Source organism: Pipistrellus hanaki, assembly GCF_964339955.1.
Source record: "Pipistrellus hanaki genome assembly, chromosome: 5".
NCBI classification, from domain to species: Eukaryota; Metazoa; Chordata; class Mammalia; order Chiroptera; family Vespertilionidae; genus Pipistrellus; species Pipistrellus hanaki.
Genome location: NC_140507.1, coordinates 77,412,343 through 77,425,798, shown reverse-complemented (window position 1 = coordinate 77,425,798; position 13,456 = coordinate 77,412,343). Strand labels below are relative to the sequence as shown.

The 13,456-nt window shown below is 41.1% G+C and overlaps 1 protein-coding gene across 2 annotated transcripts; it reads right to left on the bottom strand.

Moving 5' to 3' along the window:
* Positions 1-1,173: 1,173 nt before the first annotated feature.
* LOC311623430 (uncharacterized protein) lies at positions 1,174-12,774 on the bottom strand. Of its 2 annotated transcripts, XM_084885422.1 has the most exons (5): positions 12,656-12,774; positions 8,529-8,716; positions 5,093-5,219; positions 4,828-4,888; positions 1,174-4,157 (listed from the first exon to the last, which is right to left on the bottom strand). In XM_084885422.1, the coding sequence occupies exons 3-5, from the start codon at positions 5,178-5,180 to the stop codon at positions 2,420-2,422; spliced, it is 1,887 nt and encodes a 628-aa protein (XP_084741548.1). In that variant the 5' UTR covers positions 5,181-5,219; positions 8,529-8,716; positions 12,656-12,774; the 3' UTR covers positions 1,174-2,419. The 2 variants fall into 2 exon arrangements, with proteins under 2 accessions (XP_084741548.1, XP_084741549.1); XM_084885423.1 differs by lacking the exon at positions 8,529-8,716.
* Positions 12,775-13,456: the final 682 nt, after the last annotated feature.

Genomic DNA, 13,456 nt, shown 5'->3' with positions numbered 1-13,456 from the left:
AGTGTAGAAAGAAGCCAAGCTCTGCAGAAGGGAGCGATGGAGAAGCAAGCAAGTGGGGCAGCGGAGAAGGAAAGCAGGCGGGACAGGGAAGAGTGTAGCAGGAAGCCCTATTGCAGGAGTCTTCCTGCAAAGGGCTACTACTCAGATATAAACATAAAAGTTTGAATCAGTTTCATGGTGGACACAAAACAGCTTTATAGGAAAATCCAAACTCTAATGGATCTTTGATGTGCCATTTGTGAAGACAGCAGTGGAAACTTATTAACTAAAAAATGGAAATTAGTTGGAGGTGGTTTTGAGTATTCTTATTAGAAGGGCAAAGAACTTTTTAAAATGAGTGGAAGACAGTACATAGATACCCCTTTCTCCCTGTGTGGTAGCTCTACAATAAGACTAATTAATGCCTTCTTTGCTTTGGCTTTCAAAATCTCACACTATAGGGCTACCAGTAATGTCTACAAAGGGCATAGATTCTAAAAATCTAGTTCCTAACACTACCCACAGGGGTGTTATTTCCAACTCTATTTTTTTCCCTATTTAATGTAGGTCTCTCTTTTGAAATAAAAATCTATTCATCAAATGCAAGTCAAATAAAAAAACAGCAAAGGCTGAAATATGAAAATAATAATTCCCATGAAACTAAAACCTTACATAAACTTGACATATTTAAAAATTTATCCTGTTTAATTAGAAAGAAAAATGAAAAAAGTATCTAATACCCATCACCCCACATAAGGAGTTTTATCAGTATGAAAGAGAGTATATATCATGGAATAGAAATATCCAGGAACTATCATAAAACCAGAAGGAAAATCCCAACAAATACCAAGCTATTTTTTTCCCCCCAATGGCCCCTTAACATGAAACAAAACATTATTAAAAGTTAAAACTTGCCAAAACCGGTTTGGCTCAGTGGATAGAACCCTTGACCAGAATCGAACCCGGGACCTTTGTACATGCCCTTGACCAGAATCGAACCCAGGACCTTTTAGTCTGCGGACTGAAAGGTCCCGGGTTCGATTCTGGTCAAGGGCATGTACATTGGTTGCGGGCACATCCCCAGTAGGGGGTGTGTAGGAGGCAGCTGGTTGATTTTTCTCTCTCATCAGCATTTCTAGCTCTCTGTCCCTCTTCCTTCCTATCTGTGGAAAACCAATAAAATATATTTAAAAAAAAAAAAGTTAAAACTTAATTGCATATTATAAGTAAACTTGAATTCACCCATGTATCTTTCAAGCTTTAAAATGTAGAGATGATGTTATTAACTGACTAGAGGCTCATGCATAAAAATCCATGCACTGGAGGGGAGGTCCCTCAGCCTGGGTTGCCTCCTCTCACAATCCAGGTGCCCTCAGGGGTGGGAGGTGACCTGGCCATCAGGGGAAGGCGAAGCCCCCATCACACCTCTGCTGTTGCCACTGCCAGTAGCACAAACCTTGGCCTGTCAGGTTACCTGAGCCTTGGGCAGCCCTGGGTGGCTGGGAAGCTGCCATCCAAGGCTTGCCTGCACCTGGGGTGTTAGCTGGGCTGCCACCATCCGAGGCTTGCCTGTGCCTCAGGCTGGCCCTGGGCAGCTGGGGGGCTGAGGAGACTGGGGGACTCTGGAGGCAGGTCCCCCAGTGGGGATGAGGGGATTGGGTGCCACCATCTGTGTTTGTGGGCGCCACTTTGAAGGCATGACAGTAGTAAATTAGCATATTCCTCTTTATTACATAGGATGGTAATACAGGAAAAGGTTTTCCTTGATTAGGTATGAAATCATCTAACACAAGTCAAAAACCCGTTAAAAGTCCTTATGAACACCCTGATATTACACCTCACAATCCTTATGGTTTGTGCTCCTTATTAGAATTCATTATTATTCACTACCTATTGTTATATAATTATTTAAAGACAAATTGTAAAATTATTTCACCTTAATATTTATTTCTAAAAGTAACTGATGCTTAAACATGAGTTTGAAGTGTACAAGTCCATTTTTCTACAGGATTTAAAATGTGGAGCTGTGCAGTTTCAAATTTGGGTTGTTCAAGGATCAACTGTATTTTCAATCTTCGGTTTGGCATTCATTTATGAAGAGGGCTAGCTTGGGTTACACAAAAATTTTCAACTGCCTGGAAAACAGGTTCCCTTAACTCCTGAGTTTTCCAAGGATCAACTGTAGCATAAATCCCATGTCCAAATGTGTACTTAAAAAACTGGTAAACATAATTTAATATTTTAATAACAGCTCTCTAATCTTGAAAGTTTTCTAGAGCATTGTAACTAATTTATGTCAATCTTATTATTTGCTTTTTTATTTCTTTTCAGTGGGAGTTTTCACATATAAGGATGTAGGCCGCCAAAACCGGTTTGGCTCAGTGGTAGAGCGTTGGTCTGCGGACTGAAAGGATGTAGGCCAACTGAAGTCTTTCCCACACTATTTACATTCAAGAGGTTTTATACAGTGAGTCCTTTCATGCTTTTGAAAGGAATAGGGATGACTAAAGGCTTTCCCACATTCTTCACATTTATATGGCTTTTCTGTAGTGTGCACTCTCATTATGTGTATTCGAAAGATTTTGTTACAAAGAAAGGTTTTCCCACATTCCTTACATTGATAGGGTTTCTCTCCAGTGTGAGTCCTTTCATGTCTTTGTAAGGAGCTGTAATCTCTGTAGGTTTTTCCACATTGTTTACATTCATAGGGTTTCTCTCCAGTGTGAGTCCTTTCATGTCTTTGATATAAACTAAGGCAAGTGAATGCTCTCCCACACTCCTTACACTGGTATGGTGTTTTACCAGTGTGCATTTTCAAGTGTCTTTGAATGGTGGTGCGACAAACGAAGGCTTTCCCACAGTGTTTACATTCGTAGGGCTTCTCTCCTGTGTGAGTCCTTTCGTGTGTCTGTAAGGAACGATAATATCTGAAGGCCTTCTCACACTCCTTACATTTGTAGGGTTTTTCGGCAGTGTGAGTTCTTTCATGTATTCGAAGATTACCAGGAGTACTGAACACTTTACTACACTTTTCACATTCATAGAGTTTTTCTCCAGTGTGAGATTTTTTGTGTATTTTTAAGAAACTGTTACATCTGAACGTATTTCCACATTCCTTACATGCATAGGGTTTCTCTCCTGTGTGTATCCTTTCATGTATTTTCAAGGAACTGTAATATCTCAAGGCCTTTCCACATTGCTTACATTCATAGGGTTTCTCTCCTGTGTGCGTCCTTTCATGGGTTTGTAAGGAACTGTAAAGTCTAAAGGCCTTCCCACATTCTTTACATCCATAACGTTTCTCTGCACTGTGAATTCTTTCATGTTTGCGAAGACAACTGGGAGCACTGAATGCTTTGCCACATTTTTCACACTCATAGGGCTTCTCTCCAGTGTGAGAGCTTTCGTGTATTTTTAAGGACCTAGAATGTTTGAATGCTTTTCCACATTCCTTACATACATAGGGTTTCTCTCCTGTGTGAGTCACCTCATGTGTTTGTAAGGAGCCATAAGATCCGAAGATCTTTCCACATTGCTTACATTCATAGGATTTCTCTTCAGTGTGAGTTCTTTCATGTATCTGAAGATGACTGGGATAGCTGAACACTTTATTGCATTTTTTACATTCATAGAGTTTCTCTTCAGGGTGATTCCTTTCATGTTTTTGAAAACTTTTATAATAAAGGAAGGCTTGTCCACAGTGTTTACATTGATAGGGCTTCTCTACAGTGTGGCTTCTCTCACATGTTTGAAGAAAAAGTGAAGAGCTAAAGGTTTTCCCACTCTCCTTACATTTATAAGCAGTATGTTTGATCATGTGTCTTTGAGGACTTTTGAGCCACCTGAAGGCTTTCCAACATTCCTCACATTTATAAGCTTCCTCTCCATTGTGATTTCTTTCATCAAAAAACTGAATATAAGAGAAGGCTTTCCCACATATAGTACATTTATATGGTTTCTCTCCATATTTCTGATACTCGGAGGTCTTCTGTCTAGTTTGACATTTGATGTCCCTATTAGGTGATGAATGATGCATGAAGACTTCCCCACAGGCATTGTATCTCCATGATTTTACTCCAGAAAGCGATTCTGTCAGATTGAGATCTGGAATAAGGCTAAAGTTTTCTCCACATTGACCACCCTCCTTCCTTTTGCAGCCCCTCTGTACCATTTGACTTCTGCAAAACACAAGCAACACATTATTAATTTCTTTGTTAATAATTTTACACTGGTTAATAGAATATTTGGACTACGTTTTTATGATTTACTGCTAAGTATAGGTTTACTATCTTGTCCAAATTGTTGGACATTGAATACACCAAAATCTCTACAAGACAACTTCAACCTTGCTATTATAAAAAAAAAATAACCTTCATATTTAGCTTCATGAATGCTCTTTGCATATAAACTGGGTGTGTGTGTTTTTTTTTTTTTTTTTGGGGGGGGGAGGGTTTTGTTTTGTTTTTGCAAACATACACATCTACCTCACATATAAAAAGTGCTTTAGTAAAAAATTTCTGAGAATTTGAAGCAGAGTTAGTTTAGATTGATTTTTTTTTCCATTTGTTTTAAATATATGTATTTTTTATTTCAGTGAGGAAAGTAGAGGGAGAGATAGAAACATCAATGATGAGAGAGAATCATTGGTCAGCTGCCTCCTGCACACCCGCCACGGGGAATCGAGCCCACCACCAGGGCATGTGCCCTGACTGGGGATAAAACTGTGACCCCCTGCTTCATAGGTTGATGCTCAACCACTGAGTTGGACTGCAAAAATTCTTCTAAAATTTTTATAGCATAACTGGTTTCTCATCTGAGATACTGCTCTCTATTGTGAATGTTACTCACCTCTGTTTACTCCCCTGGCTTTTGTACTGATCTTCAATTTCGTGATCTTCCCGTTTTCCCCCTAAAAATCAGACCAAGAAATAGGATTCCAAAGTATTAGAAATTGTAGAAAAATTATTAGATTCTAGTTCTATAATGAGCTGTGACTATGCCTAGTTTATTTATCAATGTCCTCTATTCCTACATTACATATTAGCACAATGTTGATGGATAAGCAACACTTATCCTTCAGATGAGGAAGTAAAGGGTAACTTGTCAGACTTACCTATGGAGGCCAGGTTCCTGAAGGTTTCCCTCATCACATCTCTGTAGAGTTTCTTCTGTGAAGGATCCAGTAAGGCCCATTCCTCCATACTAAAATTCACAGCCACATCCTCAAATGTCACTGAGTCCTAAAACATCACAAATATGTGTATAGTAAAATTTAAGAGATGGACCCTGGACACCTAGACTTCATTTACAGGAGGTTACATATGATTCTGGCATCTCCAAACATTTATGCTAAGATTTCATCATCAGAAACTTGCACTCTGTCAACAATTACTTTCTCATAAATACCATCACGAACACATGGAAATTATTTACACATTTTTACCATGACCACATTATATTTTATGTATTTCTTCTAATGGCAGGATTCAGAGCATGTTGGGAATAGAAAGAAATGATACAGAAATGAAATGAATATTGTTATCATTTTAAGATAATAAATTCCTTGTGAAAAAAGTTTTTTAAATTATTTAAATGATTTCAGAGAGGAAAAGGAGAGGGAGAGAAAGATAGAAACATCAATAATGAGAGAGAATCATGCCGAAACTGGTTTGGCTCAGTGGACAGAGTGTCAGCCTGCAGACTGAAAGGTCCCGGGTTCTATTCCGGTCAAGGGCATGTACTTGGTTGCGGGCACATCCCCAGTAGGGGGTGTGCAAGAGGCAGCTGATCGATGATTCTCTCTCATCGATGTTTCTGACTTTCTATCCCTCTCTCTTCCTCTATAAAAAATCAATAAAATATATTTTTTAAAAATAATAATGAGAGAGAATCATTGATTGGCTGCCTCTGCACGCCGCCCCCCTCCCCCCACACTAGGGATCAGCCCATAATCCAGGCATGTACCCTGACTGGGAATCGAACCATAACCTCCTGGTTCATAGGTCAATGCTCTATCACTGAGTCATACCGACTGGGTAGAAAAAAACTTTTAATCTTTTTCCCTTATTACAGTACTCCATGAGGCATTGGATTAAATGAGTATAAGATTTCTGGGAATAAATAGGCATTGAATAAACAAATTTGCTTTTTGTTCTATTGCCATCACTAAACATGAGTCCAGAAGGCCTATGACAATGCTAGCTTTAGCAAGGTCTAGATAGTCATATTATCTTAAATTAGTTCTCCAGATCATTAAAAGTAATCAGACGTAGCTGGCTGAAAAACATTCATATAGACCAGCACTGCTTTTTTCTTGTGTAATATTTATTACAGAATCATTTCTTCCTTTCTCTCTCTTAGAAACAATAAGTACATACCCATCAATAATTACTTTAAATGTAAGTGACCTATATTATCCAATCAAAAGACACAGTGGCTGAATGAATAAAAAGAAGAGTCAACATATTTGCTTATAAAAAATTACTTCAGATATAAACATACACACAGACTGAAACTGAAGGGAAAAATATATTTCATGCAAACAGCACTGAAAAGAAAGCTGGTGTAGGAATACTTACACCACACAAAATAGACTAAAACAATCTCTAATAAAAGCCAAAGAAAGGCATTACATAATAATAATATTTATGCATCTTACATAGGAATGCCTAAGTACATAAAGCAAAAATTACTCTAAAGGGAGAGATTGGTAGTATGACAATAACAGTAGGGGTCTTTAACAATTTATTTACATCAATGGATACATCATCCAGACCACCAACAAGGAAACACTGGCTCTAAAAGACACATTAGACCAGATGGAATTAATAGATATTTACAGAAACATTCCATCCAAATATAACAGAACACACAATATTTTCAAGTGTGTATGGAATATTTTCCTGGACAGGGAACACATTAGACCACAAAACAAGTCTTAGTAAATTTAAGATTGAAAAATCAAGATTTTTTTGTATTGAAATATCTTTTCTGATGACAACAGTATAAAACTAGAAATTAATTATAAGGGAAAAAAACGGGGGGGGGGGGAGGAGGACAAATATGTGGAAGCTGAATAACATGCTCCTAAATAATCAAAATATCGAAAAATATATGCGACAAATGAAAATAAAAACACAGCATTCTAAAACATAAGGTGTCCCAAAAGCGTATACATATACTTTGAATAATTATAAAAGCAGTGTTTATTAAATTACATTTCATTGCTCTACCTGGTTTGGCTCAGTGGACTGAAAGATCCTGGGTTTGATTCTGGTCAAGGGCACATGCCCTGGGTTGCAGGCTGGATCCCCACTAGGGGACATGCATGAGGTAGCAGATCAATAATTCTCTCTCATCATTGATATTTCTCTCTCCCTCCCTTTCCCTTCCTCTCTGAAATCAATCAATTAAGTAAATAAATAAATGAATAAATAAATAAACAAAATATATTTCCTTTTCAAAATTGAGCTATCAGCTGTTAAAATGTATTGAATATATATATATTTTGGGGAGGACATCCTGTATATGGGGCAGAGCAAAAGGAGTTCTAAAAGGGAAGTTTATAGTGATTCAGAACTACCTCAAGAAACAAAAATTTCAAATAAACAACCTAACCTTACACCTAAAAAAAATCTATAAAAAGAAAAGTTAATAGGAGAAAGGAAATAATAAAGATCAAAATTGAAACACATGAAATGGAGGGAAAATATTAAAAAGATCAATGAAACTAAGATTACTGAAAAAACAAAATGAACCCTTACTTAACCAGACTCATCAAGAAAGAAACAAAATTAAAAAAAATAAAAAGAAACAAAATAATCCAAATAAATAAAAACATAAATGAAAGAGACATTCGTTACAACTAACAACACAGAAATACGAATAAATCATAAGTGAATACACCAATATGAAATGCATAAATTTCTAGAAACACATATGTTCAGTCTAAAACAGGGGGGAAAAATAGAAAATTGGAATAAACAGATAAAACTAGTAACAAAACTGAAATCAGTAATGAAAGAAACCCCAATAAACAAAAATCTAGGACCTAACTGTTTGCTGAATTCTACCCAAAACTTGAAAGAATTATTACTGGATGAAAACCAAGATGGCGGCATAAGTAAATGCCTAACTGCAGCCTCACACAACAATTTCAAAAAAAAATACAACTAAAATACAAAATGGACATTATCCAGAACTACAGGAAAGTTGACTAACTGGAAATTCTACAACTAGAAGAAAAGAGAAAACCAGAAGGAAAATCAGAGGAGCTGTAAAAGCGTAAGGTACGGAGACATGGGAACCTGGTGGAGGGGAGCAATGGAGGGGGGGGGGGGGGGGAATGAGGAACATTTGTAATAATATGAACAATAAAGATTTATTTAAAAAAAAAAAAAGGAATTATTACCTTTACTTCTCGAAGTATTCAAAAAAAAATTGAAGAGAAAGGAACACTTTAAAACTCATTCTACAAGGCCAGCACTACCCTGACACAAAAACTACACAAAGACACTACAAAAAAAAAAAAAAAAAAAAAAAAAAATTACCAGCCCTGGCTGCTGTAGCTCAGTTGACTGGCCACCACCATCCCAGGCATCAAATGGTTGCTGGCTTCCTGATTACTAGTCAGCGCAAAAGCCCAGGTTTCAGGTTCAATCCATGGTAGGAGGTATGTAGAAAGCAGTCATTTGATGTTATGCTCTCACATCAATGTTTCTCTCTTCTTCCTTCCTCTCTAAAAATCAATAGTATATTCTTAAAACACACACACACACACACACACACACACACATATATATATATATATATCCCATCTATGAACATAGGTGTAAAAACCCTCAAAAAATATTAGCACAGCAAATTCAACAATACATTAAAAGGATCATATACCATGATTGCAAAAATGGTCCAATATCCACTAAACAAGAATCATAAATACACCACAATAACAAAACAAAAATAAAAACCTTTTAACCATCTCAACAAATGCAAATAATCATTTGACAAAATATAGCATCCATGAAACTTTCAACAAAGTGGAACTAAATAGAACGTATCTCAATATAATAAAAACCACTATGACAAACATAGAGCTTATATACTCAATGGTGAAAGTTAAGAGCTTTTCTCCTAACATCAGGAACAAGACAGAATGCCCACACTCACCACTTTAAAAAAAAAAAAAATACAATATTGTATTAGTTTCTTTTTAAAAAAATAAATCTTTATTGTTCATGTAATTACAAATGGTCCTCATTTTTTTCCCTCTATTGCTCCCCTCCACCAGGTTCCCACCCCACCCTCTGCCCTTTCCCCAGCCCTCACTGTCCTCATCCATAGGTGCACAGTTTGTGTTCAGTCTCTTCCCACACCCCCCACTCCCCTCTTCCCCGAGAATCGTCAGTTCACTCCCCTTTCATACCTCTGATTCTATTATATTCACCAGTTAATATTGTTCATCAGATTTTTTAATTCCCATGGTTTTAGATTCACTTGTTGATAGTTACGTATTTGTTGTTCATAATTTTTATCTTTATTTTCATCCTCTTCCTAAAGAACCCCCTTCAGCAATTCATATAATTTTGGTTTGGCGGTGATGAACTCCTTTAGCTTTTTTTTATTTGTGAAGCTCTTTATCTGGCCTTCGAATCTGAGTGATAGCGCCTGGGGAAGGACATGGGTGACCCTGAGGAGGCCCAGGAGTGAGCACCGGGAGCTCCACACACCCTCCTCTCTCCTGTAAGCATGGAAATGCTCCCTCCCTGAGGCAACTCTCAGCCTCATTCAGTTTCAAGTTCTGATCCAAATAAATCCCCAAATCCATAAACCTTTTGTCCACGGACAACACCTGATCTGCTTAGACCTTCTCAATGTCTACAAATTATACTCTGAATAAAAACCTCAACATAAAATCTAGAAATGGCTAACACTAAGGATCCACAGCCACACCCACAGGAAGGGCATCAGCACCCACGTCCACCCATGGCTCTGCACTGCACCCCCACTTCCGAGGCTCAGTAGCTTCTTAGGAATCTACTTCAACAACTCTGCTCTGCGGGTAAGCCCTGGGATTGTATTTTAAAACTCCCCCAAATAAAACCACCTCAGAAACTTACTACACATGCTCAGGAAGGGGGCAAGAAAGTTCTAGAAATGGAATGAAATACTGAAGAAAAAAAAAAAAACATATATTTTTTAATTCTCCTCTTTTTGCTTATTTGGAACTCTTTTTTTTTTTTTTTTTTTTAATATATTTGATTGATTTTACACAGAGAGGAATTGAGAAGGATAGAGAGTTAGAAATGTCGATGAGAAACATTGACCAGCTGCCTCTTGCACACCCCCCACTGGGGATGTGCCCGCAACCAAGGTACGTGCCCTTGATCGGAATCGAACCCGTGACCTTTCAGTCCACAAGCTGACACTCTATCCACTGAGCCAAACCAGTTTCGGCTTTGGAACTCTTTTATATTGTCTTTCAGGTTCTAGTGATTAATTACATTTTACTCCTATTAAAAACAGACTTAGCCAGGCCTACGTGGCTCAGTGGTTGGGTGTCCACGTATGAACCAGGAGGTCAGGGTTCCTTCCATTCCTGGTCAGGGCACATGCCAAATCCCCAGTGTGGGGCTCGCAGGAGGCAGTCCATCAATGATTCTCTCTCATCATTGATGTTTCATCTCTCTGTCCCTCCCCCTTCTCTGAAATCAATTAAAAGGTATTAAATATATATATATATATATATATATATATATATATATATATATATATATTTTTTTTTTTTAAAAAAAACAAAACCTGAGACTTAAATAAGTCAGTGTTTTCAAAGTGACCAACCCAGGGAAGGGGCCGCGCTAACGGGACACAACACCCAGGGGGCTCCCCGTGTCTGTGCCCCGGGAAGGTGCTGGGGGGGAGGAACAAGGACTTCATAGTCTTCTAGAGCAGTGTTTCCCAAACTTCTCTCATGAGGAGAATCACCTGGTGGAGTTGTTAAAATACAGATTCCTGAATCCCAACTAAGAAGTGCTAAACAATTTTACCTAGTATATGTTCCCAAAAATTCTAGTTTAGCACTTCTTAGTTGGGATTCAGGAATCTGTGTTTTAACAACTCCACCAGGTGATTCTCCTCATGAGAGAAGTTTGGGAAACACTGCTCTAGGTCAGTGTTTCCCAAAGTGTGGTTCGTGTACCCCCAGGGGTCCGGGGAGAGTCTGGTGGGGGTACGCGTTGCACCGGAGTTTGGTGGGGATATGCACTGCACCGGGCTTAGCTGCGCCTAATTCTACGTTCTGAGTACGAGGGGTACTCGGCGTTACAAAAATTATAGGAGGGGTACACATATGTCAAAAGTTTGGGAAACACTGTTGTAGGTGATTACTCTCTGCTTTCCTCTAACGCAAAATGTCCACACAAACAGAAATCTCTAAAGAGCTGAAACCGGTTTGGCTCAATGGATAGAGCGTCGGCTTGGGGACTGAAAGGTCCCGGGTTCGATTCTGGTCAAAGGGCATGTACCTAGGTTTCGGGCATATCCCCAGTGGGGGGGGGGTGTGCAGGAGGCGGCTGATCGATGCTCTCTCTCATCGATGTTTCTAACTCTCTATCTCTCTCCCTTCCTCTCTACAAAATCAATAAAATAAAATAAAAAATAAAAAGAAATCTCTAAAGAAGAGCATTCTGTCATTATTCCGTAAATAAATAAATAAATAAATGAGGGGAGAGGGTATCAATCGAGGGGAAAGAAGACATATGTAATACTTTAGACAATTAAAAAAAATTTTTTCAATAAAATATGATTCTCCCTCCCCCAACTGGTGAGCAGAGTTATGACATTACTGGCATCTGCCACAGAGACATCCCCAAGACATCGATCCACCAATCAGCGCGTGCCCAAGTGCCCTGGAGCCCATCCCTCTCCTGTTCCCCCTGGGTCCAACCCTCTCCTGTTCCTCCCCCTCAAAAGATTCCCCGGACCAGCGGCACCTGGCTGGGTCCTGTCTCCCCTCCCCACTCCTTCAATTCTGATTTCTCTGCCTCCGTGATGAGTCCCGCTCACGACTGGGGAATAAACTTGAACACATCTTGGTGGTCAAGTTCCTGCACCTCAAACTTTACAAAATAAACAAAAGGTTGGGTGTCTCTGAAACGCATCCCGGAGGATAAACAGCCGATCGTGACGCTGTGACCATGACGCTGTCCTGGGGAGGAAAGCTGGCTGTGGGGATTGGAGGGCTGACCCTGGAATGCAGAGATTTTCCGCCAGTTTCAGTCCCGGCCAATTTGGGGGACCAGGGTCCAGGATCTGCCTCCCACACAGGTAAGAAAACTCAAAGGAAGACGGTTCCCCCCGAGGAGGATGGAGGGACTGGGGACCCCACAGACCTCAGCCGCTCCCCTGCACACGCCCCGCAGGCCGAGGCACAGTGGGCCCGTGGGCCCCGCCCGTGGGCCCCGCCCGTGGGCCCGCGCCGCCCCCAGAGCCCCCGGCCTAACGGAAGCCCGGTCCTGGCTCCGATGGGGACGCCGTGCCAGCGGAGCCCCCGCGGAAAGCGGTCGCGGCCCGCAAACCTGGACTTGGCCGAGGGGAGGCCAGCCGACCACAGCCAGCCGGCTCCAGCCAGTTCCAACCAGCCCCTCCTCCCCGGGCCTCGCCGGGCCCCCACACTCACCATGTCCAGTTCCCTAGGTCTCCCGGGGTCCCGCACAGACTCCTCCCGCGTGCGGGTCACAGTGCCGCAGAGGCCGCAACCGAGGCGCCGGGACCGGAAGGGAAAGGCGACCAGCTGTCCCCAGCCGGGCGGACGCGGAGAAGTCCACGCCCCCGCTGGGCCTCGCCCCACCCACCTGCCCCAGAAGCACCCCTGATTGGACAGTTGCTGACGAAGCACCGCCCCCTCTGCCTGAGTGACAGCCCTCCGCAGGACCTTGGCCTCCGACTCCAAACAGAACTTACTTCCGGCCTGGCTGGCGCTGACTGCGCCGTGTTGGCCCGGCGCGTTGGGAACACGCTGGCGCAGGTGTGCACAGGGGATTCCTGGTTCCGCTGCCAAAGGGTGCACGTTAGCACGGAACCCGGGCCAGGTCCAGGGCTTGTTGCAAAGGCTGTCAGGCCTCTCCTGGCATGAAGACTCCTTAGAAACACCGCCTAAGGTGCCCTCACCGTCTGTAATCACGAGTCTGGCTCCATTTCGATTTTTAAAATATATATATATATCTTATTAATTTTTTACAGAGAGGAAGGGAGAGGGACAGAAAGCCAGAAACGTCGATGAAAGGGAAACATCGACCAGCTGCCTCCTGCACACCTGTAACCGTAACCGGGGATGTGCCCGCAACCAAGGCACATGCCCCTGACCAGAATCAAACCTGGGACACACACCCACACCCACACACACACACACACACACACACACACACACACCACCAGCCCGCAGGCTGACGTTCTATCCACTAAGCCAAACCTGCCTCGG

Excerpts from the sequence above, each read along its gene's own strand:
- LOC311623430 (XM_084885423.1), bottom strand. Across the intron at positions 4,889-5,092 it reads CAGGAACCTGGCCTCCATAG|GGGGAAAACGGGAAGATCAC; the intron begins GTAAGTCTGACA and ends TCTGATTTTTAG. Across the intron at positions 4,158-4,827 it reads AGCCAGGGGAGTAAACAGAG|AAGTCAAATGGTACAGAGGG; the intron begins GTGAGTAACATT and ends TGTGTTTTGCAG.